Here is a 26,422-nt window from a genome sequence, read left to right as displayed (position 1 = left end):
TGCCCCGCCATGGGATGATCATGAGCAATCTGGAGGACCGTATTACGAAATCCCTTCGGCACCGCCAGTTGCTCTAATACAGCCATCTCCCCCTCCTTCTGAGTTTCCCTATAAAGCAAACCCCTTTTCTCCACCCACCTGATGCCTTTCTCGGGACCCTGGCCCACCTGCTGCCAACCATCCCTCAAGGAAGGGTCCCACCTCTGTTCTTCTTTAAAGGTAGGGAAGGTCTCTAAAATATCCGCAGGTACCCATGGCATACAGCCAGCCTGCTGGGCTTCTCTTAACCCCCGGCCCCTCTAGCATTTTACTTGTTTCCTGCCCGCCCGGGGTCTCCTGGGTTGGGCCCGTGTACTTTCGTCAAAGATCTCCTCCTGAAAAGGAAAAGGGGGAGATTCTTCTACCTGGGAAGTATCTCCCCTTTCTACTACTTGACACATCTGAGCCCGTGTAGAAATGAGCCCCTCTCTATGAGATAACATGGATCCCAGGCCCTCCCAATCCCTCCCCAAGATTAAGGGGTATGGAGCCCTGGGTACCACTGCTATCTTTAACTTATGGAAACGTCCCTGGTATTTCACACTAACCTCCCTTAGGGGATAACGCACTGTGGCACCATGAACACATTTAATTCCTACCTGTCCTACTATTGGAGGTTCTAGCCACCCCTGCATAGCCTCCTGCCACCAAGACCGGGCCACCATGGACTGATTGGCCCCAGTGTCTAGTAAAGCTTCCACCATTTGGTCCTCTACTTGGACCAGGTGCTTGTAAAAAGAATTGTGTGTGGCACTATCACCTACCAGGATTTGTTTTCTCGTTCCCCTACAATTTTTTTGTAAATGTCCTGCTTTCCCACATTTATAGCAGATCACCTCCCTCTTAGGCCCTCCTTGCTTACTAGGGAAGGTTTTAGGCACTATACCAGGAGCTGCTACTCGTTTGATCTCATTCTCCACATAAACTCCCTTTGAGGTTTTAGCACTACCTTCTGTACCAGGATAGGAAGCAGTGGCATCCATAAAATGTTCCGTTGCTTCTACCACTTGTGCCAACTCATTTCCTCCCAGCTTCTTAACCCAGCCACGAACCATCTCAGGTAGTGCTTCAATAAATTGCTCCTTCAGGATCTCAGCAAATAATGCCTTAACGTCAGTTAAACAAGACTGTAGCCACCTTTCCGCCATGCGTTGCAGGCGCTGCAGTAGTGTTTTAGGGCGCTCCCCTTCCAACATATGGGAACCCTGAAATTGCTGATGATAGTATTCTTTAGTGAGACTTAAAGTTTCTAAGATGTGAGCCCTAACTTGGGCATAATTGGTAACATACTCTGGATTCAAGGTTTGGTATGCTGACAAAGCTTTCCCTGCCAGACAAGGTGCTAATCTTACAGCCCACTGGCTCTCTGGCCATCCAGCAGCCGTAGCAACATGCTCAAAAGTATTGAGAAAGTCATCTGCTGCATCCTGCGTCCCCATTTTACATAGCGTCAAAAATTGTAAAGGGTGAGGTCCTACCAGACTCTGGACCCCGGCACCTGGCATACTTGCGTCCATAGCTGTCTGTCCACCAGCAGGTCCCAGACTAGAAGTCCTTAACTGCGTTGAAAGTACTTTTACAAGTTCCTCGTGACGGTGTTGTGCCGTCTCCTGGTTAGCTCTCCAAATTTCTTGGTTAGCATGAATCACCGCACGCAAGTCCTCGGTTAACTGTTGTCTCCCGGCGTCCATCACCGCCACCAACTGCTTGACGTCCATCCTGAAACATAAAAGGAACAGGAAACACCAAGTGCGGCTCCTTAAAGCAGAGATTCTCCTTCCCTGTCTAAACTGGGAGACCTCTTTACTTCAGGAATCCTCTTCAGTTCCCCCCCTAGGTACCTCTTACCTCAGGGACTGAAGAGTCTGCGCCTTTGGGATCTTAGGGCGTCCCCAAACCACAATCCTGTCATTTTCACCGTTTCACTGCTGGATCAGCAGTCTCGCTTCCCCAACAATCCTGGTGCCAATCCACCGCTGTTGCTCCCACGTTGTGATTCTCCAACCGCCTCAGCCCAAGCGTCGTTACATCAGGAACATAAATCCCAAGAGCAAGTAGTTATTAGGTCCCAAAAGAAAGACCACTCGAAAAGAGTAACAAGAGAAAAAAAAAGAGAAAAAAAAAATTTTCTGTGCCCACCAGGAGGCAGTATAATCCCCTCTGATACCACTTGTGGGACCGGGATCCTGGCGAGGCCTAGTAGCTCCACAGAATCCTAGTCTTGGCACGAGCGTAAAGGTGGTAGAACACAGCTTGCCTGGTGTCTCCCATAAATTGCACACCAAAATGGCCTGGTTTGTCCAAATATTACACTTTTATTGAACATCAATGAAAGTTCCAAACAAAAAGGTCAAAATTTGGCATCAATAAAAAAACCAAACATTCCAGTTTTCTCTGCTGCTTCTTTTCTCATACATGCAAGTTCTAATCCCAGCACCAGCTGTGCTTTCAGAGATAAGTTCAAAACAATAAGAACACAAAATACAGTTCATCCTATATGCCACCTTCAAGGTAAGACAGAACAGTTCATGCCTCTGGTAATGGTTTAGGATATAAGGCTTTTAACAGTATTGGCACTAATTATGCTTGTGATAACCTTGAACAGCAATTCCCCTTAGGAGCAGAGAGGCCGGTTCTCCTACAGGTGTTGCCACTGTTTCCAATCAGCTAAGCTCAAGGTAAATTCTGCAGCTTCCAGCACAGGTTCAAAACAGTGTATAAAAATACTTTCAAAACACAAAACTCCAAAAAAGGAAAAAAACCCTTCACAAAGGAAAAAGGAAATTCAGGCTTTCCCAAACCTACTCCCATTCCATGGGGTGCTCTTCCCCATGAGACATAACATTGTTCTCCAGCCAGTCCATATCACAAACCTCAGACTGTGCTTCAGGGTTTTCCATTTCCCACTCCATGTGAGAACCTTCCTGTGCTGGCCATAAGTTAGCTGCTCTAGCTGACTTCCTTCTCAGCTTTTCCTCAACTTCCAGTCCCAGCTGCCTCTCCTCTCCTTCTGACAAGGGAAGCTCAGAAAAAGGGAGACTCGGCCAGCAACCACGCCCCCTAACAGCAGAGTCAGCTAAATTCTTAAAAAGCCCTGTCCTTCTAGTTCCTGCCTGAGCTCTGTGAACTTTTAAAGGGGCAGGCTCACTCTTGACATTGTGCACAGGATTTCCACTATACCCAGGATGTTTCTTCCACTTAGTCACTGGAACTTTAGTGATACTTACAGGAGCTTTTCCCTTGGCTTTATTAGGCCTAGCCGGATCCTTGTCACAATATATATACATATATATATATATCTGTACCTTTATAGTCATTGTGACTTTAGGTTTCAATTCCCTAATTCTTTTGCAAGTGTATTTTGCTTGTTTGTTATATTAAAGTTTCAATAAATAAATAATAATAATAAAAAAAAAGAATAGCCTTACTGGGTCAATCCTACGGTCCATCAAGCCCAGTAGCCAGTTCTCACGGTGGCCAACCCAGGTCCCCAGTACCTGGCTAAAACCCAAGGAGCAGCAACATTCCATGCCACTGATCCAGGGCAAGCAGCAGCCTCCCCCATGTCTGTCTCAATAGCAGAGTATGGACTTTTCCTCCAGGAATTTGTCCAAATCCTTCTTAAAAATAGCTCATCATCCACTCCCACCACAACCTCTAACAATGAATTTCAGAGCTCAACTATTCTCTAAATGGAAAAAAATGTCCTCCTATTGATTTTAAAAGTATTTCCCTGCAGTTTCATCGAGTGTCCCCTAGTCCTGGTAATTTTTGACAGAGTGAAAAAATCGATCCACTTGTACCCATTCTACTCCACTCAGGATTTTGTGATCATATCTCCCCTCAACCGTCTCTTTTCCAAGCTGTAGATCACTAACCTTTTAGAGGCTAGGGAGTTTCTAACAGAGAGAACAATAGGTTGGACATAGGTATCTTACAGTGAGTGGGAATTAAGAGTTGAAAGCAGCCTTAAAAAAGTAGGGTTTTAGGTTGGATTTGAATACTGCTAGATATGGAGCCTGATGAAATAAGAACATAAGAATAGCCTTACTGGATCAGACCAATGGTCCATCTAGCCCATTATCCCATCTTCAAGGAAGCCAATCCGAGTCACAAGTACCTGGTAAAAATCCAAATAGCAGCAGCATTCCATGCCACTGATCGAGGGAAAGCAGTGGCTTCTCCCATATCTGCCTCAACAGCAGTTTATGGACTTTTCCTTCAGGAACTTCTCCAAACTTATTAATGATTCACGCAGTCTGTTCCAGGCATATGGTGCAGCAAGATAGAAGAGACGGAGTCTGGAGTTGGCAGTAGAGGAGAAGATTATGGATAGGAGGGACTTACGGGATGAACAGAGTTCACAGGGGGGGCATAAGGGGAGATAAGTGAGGAGAGATATTGAAAGGCTGCAAAGTGAATGCGCTTGTAGGACAGTAAGATGATCATAACAGAGGAGGGAGAGAGAGAGATCTGGAACAAAGGTACAAAGGAGAACTGACACTGGATCTGGGGGCACTAAGGACATAGGAAGGAGGCACTGGGGGCACTAAGGACATAGGAAGGAGGCGATGGGGACACTAAGGAAATAGGAGGCACTGGGGGCACTAAGGACATAGAAAGGGGCACTAAGGACATAGGAAGGAGGCGCTGGGGACACTAAGGACATAGGAAGGAGGCACTGGGGACACTAAGGATATAGGAAGGAGGCGCTGGGGGCACTAAGGACATAGGAAGGAAGGAGGGATGGAATAAAAAGGGACAATTGTTGGGCCTGAGTGCAGAAAGAAATGAAAGAAAGGATGCACAGTCAGAAGGAAACGCAACCAGAGACTCATGAAATCACCAGACAGCAAAGGTAGGAAAAATGATTTTATTTTCAATGTAGTGATCAAAATGTGTCAGTTTTGAGAATTTATATCTGCTGTCTATATTTTGTACTATATTTGTCTATTTTTCTATAGTTACTGAGGTGACATCTTTGAAAACCCCCCAAATTTAAATAATTAACATTTTTTCTGCGTATAGGGTGCTTTGTGTTTTTTTAAAATTTTATGGTTACTATTACGAAATAATAAGATATTGTGTGTACATGAAAAATGAATGGAAGAAATTGGGGGGCGGGGTTAGGGTGGGATTGGGGGCGGGACTGAATATTAATAGATGTCCCGTTTTGATGAAAAAAATAAATGGTCACGTTAGTGATGACTAGACTAGCTGATTGATGGAAGAAATTTGAGGGCAATTGCCACAAGACCTCTTAGACCAGTGGTCTCAAACTCAAACCCTTTGCAGGGCCACATTATGGATTTGTAGGTACTTGGAGGGCTGCAGAAAAAATAGTTAATGTTAATTTTGCATGAGGAAAAACTCTTTATAATTTATAAATCTTTCCTTTAACAGTTAAAGGAAAGATTTAAAAACTATAAAGAATTTTACCTCTTGCAAAATTGTCATTTCTTTAATAAGATATTAACTATTTTTTCTGTGGCCCTCCAAGTACCCTATTTTTTCTGGGACCCTCACAGTTAAAGTTTCACATCTTTCCTTTTCCTTTGAATTAACAAAAGATTATAACAGTTATAACAGGCGTCCGCAACCGCCTTCAGCTCCCAACTCCTCCAGCATAGGACATACGCACAAGCTTTACTGCCTCCAACCATTGCTCCAAACTGCACTGCCTCCAACCATTGCTCCAATGGTTACTTTACGTTCTGGAACATTGCCTGCCTCACTGCTATAACCTCATGCAAGCACTTTCCTGCATCTACATGCGATTGGACTCCACCTCATAATCGCGTACAGACGCAGGAAAGCGCTTGCGTGAGGTTACAGCGACCGCCGTATGCGACCACTGGACACTTGTGGAGCGGACAATTGCGTACAGACCGAGGGCCTCAAAATAGTACCTGGTGGGCCGTATATGGCCCGCATGTCGTGAGTTTGAGACTGCTGTTTTAGACTGTAGCATAGACACAGAGGAACGATCTTAAAACTTTCTTATCTGAAGACGCTTATAAATCTTAAAGATATAAGGTCAGTATTACGATTTATAATGGGGACCTAACTGTGCTGGTAGAGTTCTGTAAGACATAAAATCATTATATTATGTTTTCCGATCCCTTCTTTATTATAAAATTTTGTAGTTCAAATTATCCTAAATTTCTGTATATGTGAAATGTGAGATTGTTATTATATGTACCACCGGATTTTAGGCTGTAAGCCAACCAGAAAATTTATTCATGGTGTGGGAAAATAAGATTTTAATAAACTTGGAAACCTGGGAAATTTGTCAGGGAATGCATCCTACCATAGCAAGAGCTTTGTGTTCTCAGAACATCGGGTGAACTTGCTTCTGCTAGAGATTTATGTGTGAAAATCAATGAATATCCAAAAATACAAGCCCTATGTTTAACACTCAATGCACTTAGATACTGAAATGTGTGTGCAAGCTTATGACTTATTCTCTCCTTTCTAATTATGAATGGAAGTGAATACCACTAGTATAGGAGCACTGGCTGCTGCATGGACAGTATGCTCGGCACTTTATCAATTCCTGTGATTCTGCTGCCTGGCATTGTCATCTAATGGTTTTCCTTTACTTCTCACTTCTCTAAGGATGCATTTAACTGGAAAAAACTACTAGCTGCATCATCTGTTTCTCCTGTTTTGCAGCCAATTTTGTGCCCACTTGAGTCACTTGGATTTGCCCAGATGAGAAATGTTGTCCTTTACATGTATTGGTTGCATTATTTTCTGATCACCAGCACCCTTATTTGTGTAGGTTTATATTAATGGGAATGACTAATGTAACAGGATGAAAAAAATAATAAATTTAAAGCACTTACAGCAGAGAGGCAGAAGGGGGAATGCTGAGAGCTACTTAGAGGCTGGGCTTGGGAGAAGATTCACTTAATATCAGCTGTCTCATTAGGAGCACCAGGACCATTATTGTGAGCTACAGGAGAGCAGAGAGATTAAGGCAGCAAAAGGAATTGTTAAAGAAATAGTATGTCTGCTGAGTGAAAATTTGTATGTCAGCTCTGGAGTTTGTGGAAGGAATGAATATTTTTTTAAATAATATTTTCAGTAAATGTTTAATTTCATTAGAAATGCTGCAAATTATACCTGCTTATGGGCTACTGAGCAAATGTGTGTAATTAGAAGGTTGTGGCATAGGATACAGCTGAGTATGTGTAAGTTGTGGGTCAAAAACTTATCTGATACCTGCTGGTTCTCATGATTTATTGAGATTTTTAAATTAAGTTTGGAGTTAATAAGTTGGAATTAATAAGAACTTTTAAAGTGTGTTTCAGAATTTAAACTGGATTTTAGTGACTCCTATTGTTAAAAAGAAGTATTAAGTATTGTGACATAGAGAGTTTGACGTTTCTCAACTCCAGTGTGAGATAGCTGTTGTCATCCCGAATTTGGATGCCATTTGTGGTTTGTTTTTATCTTTTAGCATTCAGATTTCATTAAGGGAGCTTACAGTTTAGCTGTAAGCTGATAACAGTGGCTGAGCGAATCCTTATAACATAATTACAGTGGGCTGGGGATGGAGGGGGGGTTGGAATGTGAGGGTTGGTAGTGGGAGCTAGAGGTTGGAAGGGATTGGTGGTTGGGGTGCTAGGACAGGAGGATTGGTTGTGAGGAAGGGTGAGGGATGATTGGTGAAGGACTTGTGAGGATTAAGGGTGAATTTGGCGGGCAAAATCAGTTTGTGAAGGGTGGGAGTGTGGGAAGAGGTGGGTAGGCAGGGTTAAATTTGTTCCCTTCCCGCCCTCCCAGTTTTTTGGGTGGTTTGGTTTTGGTGGGTGGTCGCAGCTTTTGCGGAAATGTGTTATGGGGTGAATTGTGCACAGTGTGGCTTATGAAGTTATATATTTTATGTGCTTATTCTGCTCATGTGCGGAACCGCCATGGGTGGCCGGCATGATTCTGCGATACCGCGAGTCTTGCTGGGGGAAGTGGGGTTTCATGGAATGTGTTGAATTTGTTGAGCTGTGCTAATTCGACACCGATTAGCATCAAGGGGTTTGAGTTTTGTGAGTTGAGCTAGTTCGACACCGAATAGCTCCAAGGTTTATGCTTGTTAAGGTTGTTATGCTACACTGAATTATTTATGTATAAAATGTTATGTTTTACAAATTCATTGATGGATAAGTTTAATAAAGCTGCGGCCCATGCTTTGCCATTACTAAGTGTTATGTGTCTTTATTCAGTGATGTGAGTATAAGGAGTGATGCGAATGCCAGTGTTATGGTTTGTTTCTATCATTTGTAACTCCTGATGCAAGCACCATAGCTGAAACATGGACTGTGTCGAGTCCTTGCCATATTTATGTGACTGCTTTAGTTTTTTGCATATATAATTTATTTACTATTAATAAAGAGGAGTTTGAAGACCAGGCACGCTTTGCTCTTTTGTTTGGATTTTGTCTAAGCTAAGGCATCACTTAGAGCAGTGGTTCCCAACCCTGTCCTGGAGGACCACCAGGCCAGTCGGGTTTTCAGGATAGCCCTAATGAATATGCATGGAGCAGATTTGCATGCCTAGCACCTCCATTATATGCAGATCTCTCTCATGCATATTCATTAGGGCTATCCTGAAAACCCGACTGGCCTGGTAGTCCTCCAGGAGAGGGTTGGGAACCACTGACTTAGAGAACATGATCCCAAAGGTTTAGCAAGCTATACTAGCAATAGGTCTATAATTGTGACCCACTGAGTGTAAAGGTACCAAAAGTTTGGTTACAAATAACAGAGATAAAGGCTATAAAAGTTTGGAGGGGTAAATTTGGGCAATTTACATTTTTGAAAGTTTGTGTATTATAGAGTCAATAGAATGGGACTATGCAATTTATTTATTTAATAACTTAGATGTTTTTCATCTTCACTACAGCCTAAAAACTGCAAGTTTGTGATTTCTGGGGTTAATTGCTTTTTTATTGATAAATGTTTCTCATTTTTTAAAGACATAATCAGTGTATGCCTGAGGCTGAAATTTGGCAGGATTATGCTGTTGATATCCTTCTATCTTGTAAATAAGTCACATACCCCACTTTTGATACCTGTTTGCTCAGCAAGTCACAATTATTTACAAAAGTTAAATCAATTCCTTTGAACTTAAAACGTAGAGGAGTTAATATTATACTTCCTATTGAATCAGGGTAAATATTTGACCCTAAGATAGCATTTACAAAATAAGTTAACCAAACCACTATTTCATGGGCTATGTCTGTTAACAAAAAAGAAGGACAACTATCCATCTAATGAACAGTAAGAATATGAAAGCTTCTATGAAACTGAAAGAACTGTGGAAGATATGACTTGAATGAAAATATCCCAGGCTGTATCCACTGAAATATCTCTCTCAAATGTGTCACATGTTAACCCATAATTTTAAAAAATATAACCTTTAGGGAGAAATTCTCGAAGATGCGTTGAAGGTTAGCCAACATTAGGACACCCTACCATTAGCTAACCAACCAATCCAGAAGCACGTTTTTAAAAAAAAATAAATAAAGGTGCCGAACAGCACCTTCATTTACGGCACCGGTGTCGCACTTACAGAAGTGCTTAGGGATGTGTAAGGATGCCTAAGGCCAGCGTGGGCATGGCTTGCACCGGAAGTGGCCTTTGACATCTTTAGGTGCTTCTAGGCTCTTCTATATGTGTGATACCAATGCCTTAAAAAGTAGGCTTCTAAAATGCTGGCCTACATTTAACCCGCCAGTCTAGAAAAAAAAAGCGAAATTCTATAATCAGCGCTGATTCATGATTGACATGCTGTCGGTGGCCTTAATGACTGCCTATCTTGTTTAATTTTATTTGTATAATAACTGAGCCAAATATGTCAATAGCAATGGAAGAAGTAATGCAGAGTCCAAAATAACCTGAAAAGAACTTTTTTGCTCAGATGTATCTGTCTGTTCTAATTAAGGGGCCTTTTTAAAATAAGGCATTATGTCCTAATGCATGCTTAAAGAGTAAGAAAATGCATACCATAAAGCTTGTTAAGGCATTTTGGTCTGATTCTATAAATGGCACCTCGTGGCTAAGGGTCGCTGGGCACGAATGTCAATCAACTGCTATGTGCTGTATGTAGAATTGTGCCTAGAGGTGCATAACTCGACTTACGTGCCACTAGGCATCATAATGTTAGGCACCACTATGGGGTCCTTTTACTAAGGTGCGCTAACCGATTGCACGCTAACCGATTAGCATGCACTAAATGGTAAGGCACCCATAGATTATAATGGGCACCTTAGCATTTAGCGTGCGCTAATCTTCAGTGCTTGCTAAATCAGTTAGCGCACCTTAGTAAAAGGACCCCTATATTAGGCCAGGGTTATCTTGGCCTATTTTATCAGCACTTACACAGACACCTAAGGCAATCCATACCCAAACTTCACCCTTAGCCATGTCTACCTCGGTGTAAATGCCTACTGATGTAGGCACCTACCCTAAAATTATTTTTTTAATTGTTTTCAATCAATTTTTAATGGCACTGTTCATAAAAATTGTTAGGCGCCTACCAGTAGGCGCTGTTTACAGAATCAGGGCCTTTTGTGTTAATGTTCTCTTTTCCATGCTCAAACTTGTGAAGCTCATACATCAATGTTTCTGAACCTGTAGTTGGACTGCCATAGTCTTCTTTGTTGGGTCACAGCTAGAGGAAAAACTTTGTAAGTTTCATCATAGCAGATGAGGAAGACATATGTGTGAAACTACAAAGCACAGCTAATTGTTTCACCGCTGTATGCTTGCCATAACATTTCAAGAGTTTCATTACCACTCTCTCCAAGTTGAATTCAAAATTCAATCACACACCTTTCTCATCTGCCCTTTAGTAGACATATTTTCTAATCTTTCAATGTCAGAATGTGAGGTGACAATAGTCAAGTGCCTAAAAGAATTGACAAGTTTGCAAAATTAAAAGTCCCAATCCACAGAATTTCATTTTTGCCTGTTTTCTATACCAAAGTATTTTCTGCCAGTTAAGTTAATCTGCCACCTCAACCTGTCATTCAAAGCCACAGTTACTGCCTCTAGATCTCTACCTGTTAGTAATTCTACATTCTATGCTTCCTTTTTAAAGGGGCCCAGCCTATCCCAGACAATGACACACTGGTCTGCTGCTACCATTCTGACTACTGTACTTCACTTTGCATCCCTCCATGCTACACCTTAAGACAAATCCTGTAAAATATGTTGAGATGTCTGAAATGAATGTTATTTATTTGGGTTTAGCTCCTGCTTTCTCATTGGTAGATTAATGCAAGTTACATTCAGATACTGTAAGTATTTTCATGTCCAATGGGAGATTTAAAAATCACAGAGGTCTATGTCTCATTAATGAGATGTGAAGCAAGCAAATGCATGCAAAGTAGTTCATTGTTATGCAAAATGAGTAACACAGTTTACATTAAACCACACAAGCTGTGCAGTTCATTGAAAGTTAACAACATCTCAAAGTGTAAACTTTTTCCCAGGAGAATCATGCTGGTGTTCTCAGAGATGTTTTGAAAGGAGCTGGTGAATGTTTAAATATAGCCCCGATAACTCTCCAGTCCCTTAAAAGAAAGTGCACTACCCACTGGAGCTTATGTATAACCTGTAGCATTGCTTTAAGCTTATTCATGAATTCTCTGATGCAGCATAGCAAGAAAAGAAGAAAAATCAACAACTTCTTGCCAAATGTGAAATTCAAACGCACATGTCCATTCTTTTCAATTCCATTTTGATATCCCATTTGCTCCTTCCCCAATCATAGGTTTGGGCTTTTGGATTGGGGTTGGTTTTTTTTTATAGGACAATATTGTTCCAGTCAAAAAATGAATGAATGACTTCTTCACATCACTTTGGCGAATGACCAATTTTCCTTCTTGTTCGCTAGCTCTAGACCAGTGTTCTTCAACCTTTTTACACCCGTGGACCGGCAGAAAAAAAATAATTATTTTGTGGACCGGCAAACTACTAGGACTAAAATTTAAAAATCCCGTTTCCGCCCCATCTCCGCGAGCTCGGTCCCCACAAATCATCTGATCCCATCCACACAAGCCTCAGTTATGATTTTATATTGAAATGTATTTTATTAAAGTATAAAAAGAAACAATATTCTGTAGAATTGTCATTTTATAAATACAAATAATACAGAACAAGGATCAACAAAACCCCTGTCTCCCCTCCCCTTCACATATATCCCCTCTACTATCAAGAAAACTGAACAAGCCAAATTATTACAGAATGCTACACAGAAATATCATGCTAACAGAATACTGAAGTAACACATGACAGGAATAGTTTTAGGGGAGTGCAACTAGGGCAACTGCCCCCTGGTCAGAGAGCGCCCTAAGCCAGCTGAAAGCTAAAGAAGCACTGCCTGGGTTTTGCAGTCCCCAGTTATGTCTAACACCAGCTCTAGCAGGATATATATTTCAAATCTGATATATTCTAATCACAAAATAGAAATAAAATTATTTTTTTCTACCTTTTTGTCGTCTCTGGTTTCTGCTTTCAATCTTTTTTTCACTCTCTTCCTTCCAGCGTATGCCCTCTCTGTCTCTTCAATCCAGCATCTGCCCCTTCCATCCACTATCTGTCCTCTCCCCCTTCCATATGGTATCTGTCTTCTTTCTATGTCCCTCTCCACTTTCCATCCAGCTTGTGCCCTTCTCTCCTATTTACATGATTCATTCCAGCTTCACTGCTCTCTTCATTTTTATCTCTCCTACACCAGATCTATCATCGTTGTCCCTCTGCTTATTTTTCTGCTGACCCCTTCCTATCATCAATCTCTCTACTTTCTCATGCCTGTGTCTCCCCTTCCCCTCCTCTAATCTCTCTGCCAGCTGTTTCCTTCCTTTTTTCATTCTCCCTTCCCTCCTCCTCCTGTCCAGCAGTAACTCTCTTCCCTTCCTCCCCTCCCAGCAGCATCTCTCCGTCTCCCTCTCCAGTAGCAGCTGTCCCTTTTTTTTCCTTGCCCAGCAGCTTCCCAGATTCCTTTCCCTCCTCCCCTCCCAGAAGCATCTCTCCTTCTCCCTTTCCAGTAGCAGCTGTCCTTTTTTTTCCTGGCCCAGCAGCTTCCCAGATTCCTTTCCCTCCTCCCCTCCCAGAAGCATCTCTCCTTCTTCTCCCTCTCCAGTAGCAGCTGTCCCTTTTTTTTCCTTGCCCAGCAGCTTCCCAGATTCCTTTCCCTCCTCCCCTCCCAGAAGCATCTCTCCTTCTCCCTTTCCAGTAGCAGCTGTCCCTTTTTTCCCCTGCCCAGCAGCTTCCCAGACTGATAGTGGTTTTCTCCCCTCCCAGCAGCTCTTCTTACTTCCCAGCGAAGCGATTCACGAAGGCAGCCTCGGGTCCTTTGTTGGGTCGCGCCGCCTCTGAGGAAAGAGGAAGTTGCATCATCAGAGGCAGCCGCGACTCAGCAAAAGCCCCGAGGCTGCCTTCGTGAATCGCTGCGCTGGGAAGTAAGAAGAGCTGCAGAGAGGGGAGAAAGCCACTGTCAGAGGCTCCCCAAGATCTCTCCGGCCCAGCGCACGCTTCCGATGCTGATCTTGCCGGTCCTGCGCGGACCGGCAGGAAGTTCAAATGAGTCAATCTTGCCGGTCCTGCGCGGACCGGCAAAAATTTCCTGCGGACCGCTACCGGTCCGCGGACCGGCGGTTGAAGAACTGTGCTCTAGACCATAATCTTTAATGTTTTAGATTAGGATTTATATCAGAGATTCTGAAACTTGGATTAATTACTAAATGGCTGAAACATTTAGGCCCTCTTTTTTAATAAGAGGCTTCTACCGTGGCCTGGGGCGCTAAATGCTTTGATACTCATAGGAATTCTATGAGCATTGGAGCATTTAGCGCTCCAGGCCGCAGTAGAAACCTCTACTGCGGCTTAGTAAAAGGGGAGCTTATTCTCTAGTTTTGGTATTTGGTTAGTGGTGCCATTAATTGAGAACAGTACATCTGTTTGTTTACAGATTCTGGCAGATCTAGAAAATCATGCTCTTTTCAAGGATGACCTGGAATGTCAAAAGCTAATCCTAGAAGCCATGAAATATCATTTGTTACCAGAAAGAAGGCTTTTAATGCAGAGTCCTAGAACTAAACCTAGAAAATCTACTGTGGGAACAATGTATGCTGTTGGAGGAATGGACAACAAAAAAGGTATAATATCAGATTTTCATAGAGACGATTATGGCCTGTATTGTGAAGTATAAACTAGAAAAAGGTTCATCAATCCATTGAATCTTTATTAATATAATCTCCCCCTCCTTTTACAAAACCACAAAAGTGGTTTTTAATACAGGCCTGCTCCAGACGCTCATAGGTACTCTATGAGTATCGGGAGCAGTGCAGAGCAGTCAGCGCACCGGCCTGCGCTATATAAACACTTTAGCGGTTTTGTAAAAGGGGGGATAATTTGATTATAACTTTAAAAATCTTTTTATTATTATGTATCCTTATTATTATCAATATAAAATACTGAAAGATTGTATAAATGTGTTCAGAAAATTAATATTGTGTCCCTTGTGATAAAAATTAGAAAGGCTACCACAGTTTTCCATCATCATATTCAAAGCTCACTTTATCAACCATATTCATAAAAATCTCCAAAACTGACAAATATGTAACACCCCCCCCTCCCACACACACACACACACACACAGTGTACTTAGGGGTAGTGTACTTAGGGCTAGTGTACTTAGGGATACTTAGGGCGACCCCTTTGTAACCCGATTCCCCTCTGACCTGATTCACTAACCTCTGTCCCGATTATCCTCCGATCCACGCATACAAATGAGGGGGAATGGCATTCAAATGAGGTCATGAAGAGATATCCAATAACTGGAACTTGCTGTTGTAGGAATGTTTGATTTTATTTGGTGACCCCCCATCTTCCAATTCCCTAAGGTCTGCCTGTGGATTGTGGAACTATTATATTGATACTGCATTATGGTCAAAGCTGAAAGCCAGCTTTGCTGAAATCCTCTCCATCTGCTTATATTGTAAGTTTGTAGAACTATGTTCTATAATCCATGTAACATATGGCAAGAAAATACTTGTTATATACTAATTCTAATGTAAGTAATACATTGAACTTTAAAGCCTGAAGTAAGAAGGTGATGATATGCACAAATCAATAGTATGACACACAGTTGCATTTTTTTTAAAAACCTGCTAGTTCTGAAAAGCCAAGATAGAAGATGGTGTCATGCTGAGAAGCTTATGAAGTCAGTTTGTCTGAAGCTCCATGGAGTTGAATGCATCGGTTCTTTGCCGGAAAAATGGGCAAGAGAAAGGGAACTGTGAAAGTTCAGGTCCCGGCAGTTAACCAAGTACCGCCGATGAAGCAAACTGCCATGGAAGATTATAGAAGGCCGACTGGTCCCACGTCGGATGGCTCCTCTGCTCAAGCGCCCCACATGCAATGTGGGCATGGTAGCTGCACTAGCGGTAACGGAATCTCGTTGAGTTACACACAGAACACAAACCATCACAGAATAAAAAATAAATGAATGACCATAACGTGAAAATAGAAACATGCAGACAAAAATTAAACTGACACTCCAAGAAGCCAGACAGTAGTGAAGGAAACATCAGAGAAATACAGAGATCTGTTTCCTCTTTTTACAAAACACATCTGAATATTCATTCTTGTTAGTTACTATTTGACTGTAAATACTACAATTAACCTAGCATTTCAGGCTGCTTTCTATGACAGGGAATTTAGGCTACTGTTGCGTAGTGCTTGCTCTTACAAGCACTTTAGAACTCATCTTTTTTCAAAATATTTATTCTTAAGTTATGTTATTTTTTATCTTTTGTTCACTGCATTGAACTTAGGGTTATGCGGTTTATAAGTACAATGTTATGTTATGTTATAACATCTGTACATCTATTAGGATACTGAAACAAGATAGATAACAGAATATACAGCTTTGGTGTACGCATAGAACACAGACCCTCACCAAATAAAAAATAAATGGCCACTAAGTGAAAATAGAAATATGCAGACAAAAATCTAACTGAAGCATCAAGAAACCACACACTGTATGCAGCGCAACATCAGAGAAATAGAAAGAGGTTTGTTCCTCCTGTACTGTGCAAAATTTGAAGACAGCAGATTGAAAAGAAAATTAATTTGGTTTTCTACTGTAACCAAGTTTAAATAAAAACAATAAAAAATACAATTTTTTTGTACCTGAGGGGCGAGGTTGGGCCCCATGCTGTGTACTGCTGCAGGCTTCAGGTCAGAGCCATGATGGTGGGCCGTGGTTTTGCATGGCTGTGAAGTTAGGGCCATTGTGGGAAGGTGCGCGGCAATGCTCATTGCCAAAGGGAGTTCAGGGTGCCACTGGGGTCAGGGCCAAATCAAGTCGAGGTAGCTGGAAGGAGTTTCTGACTGTTGCACTGCTCATTGCCATTGGGGCTTCTGGTAGTTGCTGTGCACACTGAGGACATCATTGTGCATGCATGGTGATGTCATCAGGCCGCAACCGTGCGCGCATTGGGCTGATCTTGGCCCGAAGAAGGAGTAGGACCTAGAGAGAAAAAAGGAGCTCTGGAGGCCTGATATGTGACCTAGTCGGGCCGCCAGATGTTTTTAGGGCCTTCGGGGAGCACAGAGCAATTGCCGACAATGTTAGGCCAGCTCTGGTTGGTGCTGCGCATGCATGTGATGTCATCCCGCAGGTGCGGTGATGACATCACTGTCAGAACATGCATGGTGCAGGTGCCAGCTGGGCCTGATCATTCTCCGGCATTCATTGACAGATTTTTGACACCATATACTACCTCGAGGATGCTTCGATTGGCTCAACAGTTTCTTCTTACAATTCCATCTGTGCACCATATACTGTAATATACGATACCACCCCTAAAACCATCTTTTCCATTGTAGCACCATCACTGTGGAATTCCCTCCTTATCATCCTTAGACAAGAGTATTGTGCCTCTAAGTTTAAATCAAGCCTTAAAACTTTCCTATTCCAAGATGCTTTCCATACCTAAAACTGTGAATCAGCCTTAGAATTGCTCTCATTAGGCTCTCTGCTTCTCTCTTCCCTTTCACAGTTTTCCTGCCCTCCTGGTTTGTCCCTTTCCCTTATTCTATGATTTGTATGACTATTTTCCCTTTTGTGTCCAGTTTATCCTTTAGGATTTTAGTTAGAGTATGATCCACCCCTTCTTTTTTTATTTTTGCCTTTGTACAAAGGTTTTTAAGAACATAAGAACATAAGAACATAAGAACATAAGAACTGCCATCTCCGGATCAGACCTTCGGTCCATCAAGTCCGGCGATCCGCACACGCGGAGGCCCTGCCAGGTGTACACCTGGCGTAATTTATAGTCCACCATATCTTTATATGCCTCTCTTAAGGAGATATGCATCTAGTTTGCTCTTGAAGCCTAGGACGGTCGATTCCTCAATAATCTCCTCTGGGAGGGCATTCCAGGCGTCAACCACCCTCTGAGTGAAGCAGAACTTCCTGATATTAGTCCTGAACTTGCCCCCCCTTAGCTTCATTACATGTCCTCTAGTCCGTGTCAAATTGGACAGTGTAAATAATCTTCTCTGCTCTATTTTGTCGATTCCTTTCAGTATTTTGAAGGTCTCGATCATATCCCCACGCAGTCTCCTTTTCTCAAGGGAGAACAATCCTAGTGTTATAAGTCTATCCTCATATTCCAGTCTCTCCATACCCTTCACCAGTTTTGTCGCTCGTCTCTGCACCCTCTCCAGCAGTTTTATATCCTTCTTTAGGTAGGGAGACCAATGTTGGACGCAGTATTCCAAGTGTGGTCTGACCATTGCCCTATAAAGCGGCATTATAACTTTCTCCGATCTACTCGAGATTCCTTTCTTTATCATGCCCAACATTCTATTTGCCTTCTTTGCCGCTGCCGCGCATTGTGCCGACGACTTCAGGGTCCTATCTATCAGTACACCCAGGTCCTTTTCTTGTTCACTCTTCCCCAGAGTTGCACCTGACATTGTATACTCGTATTCCTTATTTTTATTTCCTAAATGCATTACCTTGCATTTCTCCACATTGAACTTCATCTGCCATTTCTCCGCCCATGTTTCTAACCAACACAAGTCGCTCTGGAGTTTCTCTCTATCCTCCTGCGATCTGATCGCCCGGCATAGTTTTGTATCGTCTGCAAACTTGATGATCTCACTGGATGTTCCTTCCTCCAGGTCATTGATATAAATATTAAAAAGGATCGGCCCAAGTACCGAGCCCTGGGGTACTCCACTAGTCACTTTCTCCCAGTCGGAGAACTTCCCATTTATGCCCACTCTCTGCTTTCGGTTTTCCAGCCATTTGCCTATCCATCTTTGTATATCTCCCTCTATGCCATGGCTTTGTAGTTTCCTGAGAAGTCTTTCGTGTGGAACTTTGTCGAACGCTTTCTGGAAGTCCAAGTATATTATGTCCACAGGCTTCCCACTATCAATTTGCTCGTTCACGGTCTCAAAAAATTGGAGTAAATTCGTCAAACACGATTTCCCTTTCCTGAATCCATGTTGACTGGGTTTCATCAAGTCGTGTGCGTCCAAGTGCCGGACTATGCTATCCTTGATCAGTGCTTCAACCATCTTGCCGGGGACCGACGTAAGACTCACAGGCCTATAGTTGCCCGGTTCCCCTCTCGATCCTTTTTTGAAAATTGGCGTGACGTTCGCTATCCTCCAGTCGTCCGGTATCTGTCCAGTTCTGATTGTCAGGTTTGCAAGTTTTTGCAATAACTCTCCGATTTCAACCTTCAATTCCTTTAAGACTCTCGGGTGAATTCCATCCGGTCCAGGGGATTTGTCACTTTTAAGTTTGTCGATCTGATAGTATATCTGGTCTAAGTCCACTTCAACTGTGGTGAGGCTGTCTTCTATTTCTCCTGGAAACACTTTCTCCGCTTCAGGTATTGTTGAGGTGTCTTCCTTCGTAAAGACAGACGCAAAGAAGGAATTTAGTTTGTCTGCGATTTGTTTATCTTCCTTGATGTACCCTTTTCTTCCCTGGTCGTCCAGGGGTCCCACTGCCTCTTTTGCAGGTTTTTTCCCTTTCACGTATCTAAAGAAGGGCTTGAAGTTTTTGGCCTCCTGGGCTATTTTTTCCTCATAATCCTGTTTGGCATCCCTCACCGCCTTGTGACATTTCTTCTGATCATCTTTATGTTTGTTCCAGGCTTCGGTTGTCTTTATGCATTTCCATTTTTTGAAAGAGTCCTTCTTTTCTTTTATGGCTTCCTTCACCTGTATGGTAAGCCATGCCGGTTCTCTTTTGCTCTTTGTTCTCTGATCTTTGGAAATCCTCGGAATGTAGAGATCTTGTGCTTCTGTGATAGTATTTTTCAGTAGGGACCATGTCTGATCTACCGTTTCAAGTTTGTCCACCATCTTCTCTAGTCGTTTTTCTACCATGGCCCTCATGCGATCGTATTTACCCTTTTTAAAGTTTAAGGTGGTGGTTAAGGTTTTGGCATGTTTCCCTTTCCCGATGTCAAGTTTAAAGTTGATTACATTGTGATCACTCGTTCCCAGTGGAACCACGACTTCCACTTCTGTTATCGGTCCCGTGAGGCCATTAAGGACCAAGTCCAAGGTGGCGTTGCCTCTTGTCGGCTCTTTTACCATTTGTTCCAGGAAGCAATCCCCTAGCACCTCCAGGAACTTGGCCTCCTTGCCGCAGTTGGAGGTTGCTAGTTTCCAGTCTATCCCTGGGAAATTGAAGTCTCCCAATATAATTACATTGCCCGTCTTGCATTCTTGTTTGATTTCCTCCATCATTTCTGAGTCAGTTTCCTCCGCCTGTCCTGGAGGACGATAGTAAAGGCCAATTTTCGTATCTGCGCCATATTGACCAGGAATTTTGATCCAGAGTGACTCAAGCTTCTCTTTCATTTCTGTTGTAACCATTTCAACAGAATCTATTCCCTCCTTAACATATAGAGCAATACCTCCACCTTTCTGCCCTACTCGATCTCTTCTATACAGTTTGTATCCCTGAAGTACTGTGTCCCATTTGTTTTCTTCATTCCACCATGTTTCTGTTATGCAAATGATATCCAATATGTCATGTCTCGCTATTGTCTCTAGTTCCCCCATTTTGTTACCTAGGCTTCTAGCATTCGTATACATACATCTAAGTTCCCTTCGTGTTACCTTTTTGGACCTTCTACTCTTGGCCGTCCCTATAGTTTCAATTACGGTATCCTTTACTGCTCCTGTGTTATCACCCTTGTTTGCTGTGTGTTCGTCCTCTCCTGTGTCTGAGTTGTCCATTCCTGCTTTTTCTCCCTTATTGGCTGTGAGGTCGTCTTCTCTTGTGTAGGAGTAATAGTCCTTGGCTTCTTCGCCAGGGCATCCTGCTATCCGTGCCATCGACCGGTGGTCGACTGTCGGCTTTCCCCTATCTTTCAGTTTAAAGCCTTCTCGATTGCCTTCTTCATGTTGCCTGCCAAAACTCGTGCTCCTTCCTTGTTGAGGTGTAGTCCATCCCTTCTGTAGTACTTGCTTTTTCCCCAGAACGCCGTCCAGTTGCGCACGAAGTCGAAGCCTTCTTCTTCGCACCATCGTCTCATCCAGGCGTTGATTACTTGCAATTCCCCTTGTCTCTTTCCATCCGCTCTTGGTACTGGGAGGATCTCAGAGAAGGCCACCTTCACCTCCCTGATCTTCAGTTGTCTTCCGAGTGAGCGGAGCTGGCCCTTCAGCTCTTCCCTGTCATACTTCCGCCCGCTCACATCATTTGTTCCCACGTGGATAAGCACAGCGGTGTCCTCTCCCCCTGCGCCATCTATGATCCTGGAGATCCTGTTGGTCACATCCTTCACTCTTGCTCCAGGCAGACAGGTGACGACTCTGTCCTCTCTTCCTCCTGCGGTGTGGCTGTCCACATGTCGTATAATGGAGTCGCCTACGATGATCCCCATCTTCTTTATTCGTGAGTTCCTTGGGGGGCGTAGGTCCACGTCCTTGGAGTAGGGCCAGTCTTCTTCCTCCAATGATACTCTTGAAATTGTTTCCTGTTCTTTGGGTGGGGCGATGTCTTCCTGTGCTCTCACTATTCCTCCTGGTGTGCGGTTGTCTCCTACCTCGTCTTCGGTTTCTTCTGGGTTTGCATGGGTGTCTTCTCTCCTCACATGGGTTTCCTGAGTACAGTTTTCCAGCCCTGGGATCTCTACGTGGTGCTGATGAGCTTCCTCTATGAACATTTCTAGTTTCTTGACCTCGTCGTTTGGGCTGTACTCCACTAGAATCTTCTCCTGTGCTCGGATTCTGTCTTCGAGTTCCATCACTGTTCCTTCCAATAGTCTTACCTGACATTTCAAGCTATCCATCTCCATGCATCGATTGCAAATGTATGCCTGGATCCCCGAAGGGAGGTAGTCATACATACTGCAGCCGATACAGAAGACCGGAAAGCTCACCTTCTGACTTCTATGGGCTTCCATTTCTTACTTCCCTTGTGTGTGCTTGTGTCCCTTGCCTGCTGTTTCCTTATGTTGCTTGCCTTGCTGTGTCTTTTGTGTGTGCTGTCTCCGCTCTACCTCACCTTGATTGTATGTGTGGGTTTGTTCCCTTGGCGTCTGTCTCTTCCTTACCTTCTGTGTTTGTCGCTTCCTTACCGTTTAGTCCTCCTCGGTGTTCTTGATAGTAGATACTTGATAGTAGATACTCGTCCCTTGCAAGGCCCTTCGCAAAGGCGCTCTCGCTAAGGCGAGCGCCTTTACCGCTCGCCTTCGCCGCGCGCCGAACGGCTGGGCGCCGTTGGCTCCGCTCAGCTTCGGTTTGCCTTCCTTCCTTCTGCTTTTGCCCTAAATCCTCTGTCTCTCTCTTCTGCTTTCTCCTGCTTGCCTCCTTGTCTTGCAATGTGCTCCGAGATTGGCCCCTCCCCTTTTAAGGGGGAGTTTCGGTGGCTGATGTCAGGGGTGGGCGGAGCTAACTCTCGCCGATCCCCTTAGTCTCCTGCCTCTTCTCTCCCCTTCTCAGCTTCGGTTTGCCTTCCTTCCTTCTGCTTTTGCCCTAAATCCTCTGTCTCTCTCTTCTGCTTTCTCCTGCTTGCCTCCTTGTCTTGCAATGTGCTCCGAGATTGGCCCCTCCCCTTTTAAGGGGGAGTTTCGGTGGCTGATGTCAGGGGTGGGCGGAGCTAACTCTCGCCGATCCCCTTAGTCTCCTGCCTCTTCTCTCCCCTTCTCAGCTTCGGTTTGCCTTCCTTCCTTCTGCTTTTGCCCTAAATCCTCTGTCTCTCTCTTCTGCTTTCTCCTTTTCTTCTTTTTATGTAAACCGCATAGGATGAATTTAGGTGGTATATCAAATGTAATAATCTTGAAACTTATTGGCGCAAATATAAAGTTAAATTTTGGGGTGTCAGGTGCAGCGGAGAGCCATGGAAGAGGGCGAAACATGTGGGGAAGCTCTGGAGAGCTCCCCAAAGATTTTTGGGCATGTGGTTTTTGGTTGTTGTTTTTTTTTTAAGAGTCTACGCTGGGAGTGGTGGCGTGCAAGCCGAAGATAGTGCCGGGTGCTGCCGTGGAGTAGAGCCAGAAGCCGGCGCATGAAAGTCCAGGGCTCGAGACATATTCTTAAAATTGAAACTTTTAGAAGACTGAAGAAAAAATAAGCCTTCTTAATGGAAGAAAAAATGGTTTATTTTAATTGAAGTTTGGTTTTTAGAGTTGGTGTTTGCAGTTTGTGACTGCAAGTTGCTGGTTTCTGCATTAAGCTTGTGGGTCCTCGTGCAGTAATCAGCAGTAGTTTCCAGAATTCTAAATTGTCATTTTAGACCAGGGGTGTCCAACCTTTTGGCTTCCCTGGGCCGCATTGGCCGAAAAAAATGTTTCTGGGGCCGCACAAATTCGCAAGCACTGCAGCAAGACAGAGGAGGGAGCCGGCAAAACGGTAAACACCCGGGGGCAGCAGAGGAAAACACTGCATCGCTCTCGACCAGGGCTCACGGGGCCGCAGGTTGGACACCCCTGTTTTAGACAGTTGGGGGAAACTTTAAGAGAAGGCAACTACATGTTGCTGTCTGTCCTTGTACTGACTGTTTTTATATGGTAAAACTTTGAGATGAGTGCTTGGTAGTTAATTTAAAAGGGTCTATGGTGATTTTTGGCCATGGAGGTGTACTTGTGTAACTTTGGTCTGGTGTTTTTCATGGGAAGTACTTTAAAATACAGTGAAGTGTATTTTAGAAACTTCTTCATGGAAGTTTGGTACTAAGGAGATTGATACTGATGGCTTGCTGTCTGAATCACTTCTTATAAAGTGTGAGAAGTGATTGATTTTATTTCTGGATATTTCCCTTCAATTTACATTAGAGAAATAAAGCTTTGAGTGTTTTAGCTGTAATGACAGCAATTTTCTCTGCGACAGTCTTGACAGCAGTTCTTATTGTGACGTCTCATTTAAAATATTTTATGATGATTTCACTGGTATTTGTCTGAAACTGCCAGGCTAAGCTTCTCACCTAGATTAAAGGTGACTGAGATTTTTTTTTTTTTTTTTAACCTTGCAACACTGAGCTAACTTTAGCCAATCTGTTCCTAGAATCATAGGTGTCGGAATGGAGGAGGCCACAGGGCCCAAAAATTCTCGGTCGCTTTTTATTTTGGCCCTCCTGCCCACCCTTTTCCCAATAGTGTTGCTTAAATCTTCAGGCAGCCACTGCGCAGCTGCGCAGCAGCTGGCCTGCCCCAGAACCCTTCATTCTACTTTGTGGACGCTGCACAGTGGCTGCTGAAGATTTATCTAAAGCGCTGGAAGGAGGGGGGGGGGTACTCAAAAGCTGTTTAGAGGTTGTGTGCCAGGGCAGAGTCCCTGGGCCTCCCCACACAAAGCAGTGTTCCGCTGCCCATACCTAGAATAAAAAAATGAGTTTGGTTAAAGGTTACCGTTGTCTCTTTCTGTGAAAATCATTTGAAGTAAATATTTGAATTCAAGGGGATTTCTATTTTTTTTGCATGTGAGGGTTCTAGTTCAGGGAAATTTGATTATCTGGGGGGTTTTCCTTGAGGAGAGTGTGACACAGTGGTTAGAGCTACAGCCTCAGTACCTTGAGGTTATGGGTTCAAACCATGCGCTGCTCCCTGTGACCCTAGGCAAGTCACTTAATCCTTTACTGACCCAGATACATTAGATAGATTGTGAGCCCACTGGGACAGATAGGGAGAATGCTTGAAGTACCTGTATGTAAACCACTTTGTGTGGTTGTATAACTATAAAAAGGTGATATACAAGTTCCAATCTCTCTCTCTGTCTCTCTTCCTGTTAGTTAGATGTAAATGTTAATAGTTAAATAATATTTAGTAAAAAAAAAAAAAAAAATAAGGTTTTGCTTCATTGTGTTAATTTCAGTTAGAGTAGTAGGGTATCTTCACTGGAGTCTACAATGAATCATATCGATTATATGCAAATTATATATATTATATGTATATATGTGTATATATATATATATATATTTTTTTTTCCCCCAGTAGGCAGATGGGATAAGAACTTTGAAATATCATTGAGTAAATATATGTGTAAAATTGAGGAGTGGATGGGAGAACAAAGTTTGAAATTAAATGTAGATAAAACTGAAATAATGTTAGTAGGAAAGCTGGATCATCAGTGGCCTAAAGAAATTAAAGTTATTGATGATGTTCTTTCGAGTCTATGACCATCTTAGGTGTAAGACTTGATTCTGGCCTAACAAAGAAGTTGCAAGTAACTAAGACCATATAACTTTAATTTCTTTAGGCCACTGATGTAACAAATGCATTTGTTACACCAATTAAAACCAATGTTAGCGCCATATGATATCCGTACTGTAGTCCAGGCTATGGTTTTGTCGAGACTCAATTACTGCAATGCCCTGTACCTTGGAATAACAAAAGCAAGATGTAGAGCATTGCAGGTTATATAAAATGCAGCAGCAAGATTGATAATGGGATTGTCTAAATATGATCACATTTTGCCCCATCTCCCAAAATTGCAAAGGCTACAGTCGCCTTCAGAGTACAGTATAAAGCAGTAATGATTTGTCATCAATTCTTGTAAGGAAACATTCCAGAATTGTTTAAAAATAATATACTTAGCTATACACCAAAAAGATCATTGCACTCTGAGTCCCTGATTCTGCAAAGTGCGTCCCGATTGTAGGCAGCTGTAGGCGTCCTACAGCTGTCTAATCAGCCAATCGGGAGGCACGTTTTCTAAAAAAATGCTCCCCAGGCAGGCCGCCTATATTGAAGGCGCCTCCGGGAGCCTAGGGAGGCCCGCAAGCCCGCCTAAGCTCACCTAAGGCTAGGCAGTAGCCTTAGGCGAATCTAGGCAGCCCTACGCATCTCCCTAGCAGAGCGGGAGATGCTTACAATGTAGGCTAGCAAAATGCTGGCCTACATGGTAAGTAGACGCGGCCACTATACTTTATCGCAGTAAGGGATCTCCCTGCCGCAATTAGTATAGCAGCCGTGGCTATGGCCGGAAGTCTCCCCAACCCCCCCACGACGTTCGTGGCAGGAGGTTGTCCAACCCCTCCTGCCGACAAAACCCCACGATCACTGGCAGGAAGGTGCTCAACCCTTCCTGCCGGTAGGCCCCACCCCTGACGATCGTGGCAGGAGGGTGCCCAACCCCTCCTGCTGAAAGAACCCGCCCCCTCCGAAGATTGCCAGTAGGAGGGTACCCAACCACTCCTGCCAGACTCCCCAATGACATGCCCCAATCCCCCTCCCCAGCCCCCCCAATGACCACCGGCAGGAGAGTGTCCAACCCCTCCTGCTGGACCCCCCCCCCAATGAAACCCCCACCTCAGAACCCCCTTTGGGCTTACCTCCAAGTTGGCTGGACGGGTCTGTCCAAATGAGGCGGGCCTGCCCCTCCCCTGCCCAACCTACAGGATCCTAGGACCTGATTGGCCCAGGTGCCTAAGGCCCTTCCCGCTATACAGAATCCAGGCCTGAGAATCTAGCTTTACTGAAGACTGAGTCCAAGTCTTGTTGAGACTGGTAAAATGACTTTTTGTTGTGCAGGAGTTAAGATATGGAACTCCTTGCTGGATCCGATATGAAACTGCTGTGAAAAGGGCATGTTTAGAAATCTACTTAAGACGCAGTTATTTGTAGATGCTTTTCTTAGCCAATAATTTTCCTCTCTGGCAGGCTATGGTATTATTTTGTAAACATGATTTCTGAGGATTGTTTGTATGTTTATTTTATCATGTTTTTGTTTTAAAATTATGTATGTAAATTAAGTAAACCATTTAGTTTTAAACGGTATAAAAATTTTTAAAAATAAATAAAGATCTCTGGAACCCAACATAACAGGAAAGAAGAAGAAAAAAAAGATTTTTACACTTACCTGCATCTGTTGAACTGGTCCGTCTCTTTTAT

At 43.4% G+C, this 26,422-nt stretch overlaps 1 protein-coding gene across 1 annotated transcript in view; it reads left to right on the top strand.

Annotated features, from left to right (window-relative positions):
* The window catches only part of KLHL1 (kelch like family member 1), a 544,736-nt gene that overhangs the window by 406,365 nt on the left and 111,949 nt on the right, over positions 1-26,422 (top strand). The window contains exon 6 of the mRNA XM_033949988.1: positions 14,017-14,203. Within this exon, the coding sequence (XP_033805879.1) occupies positions 14,017-14,203 (187 nt within the window). The remainder of the gene's footprint in view (positions 1-14,016; positions 14,204-26,422) is intronic.

The sequence above is a fragment of the Geotrypetes seraphini genome, chromosome 6, assembly GCF_902459505.1.
Source record: "Geotrypetes seraphini chromosome 6, aGeoSer1.1, whole genome shotgun sequence".
NCBI classification, from domain to species: Eukaryota; Metazoa; Chordata; class Amphibia; order Gymnophiona; family Dermophiidae; genus Geotrypetes; species Geotrypetes seraphini.
Note: the sequence above shows the minus strand (reverse complement) of the source record. Positions and strands in the feature narration are given on the sequence as shown.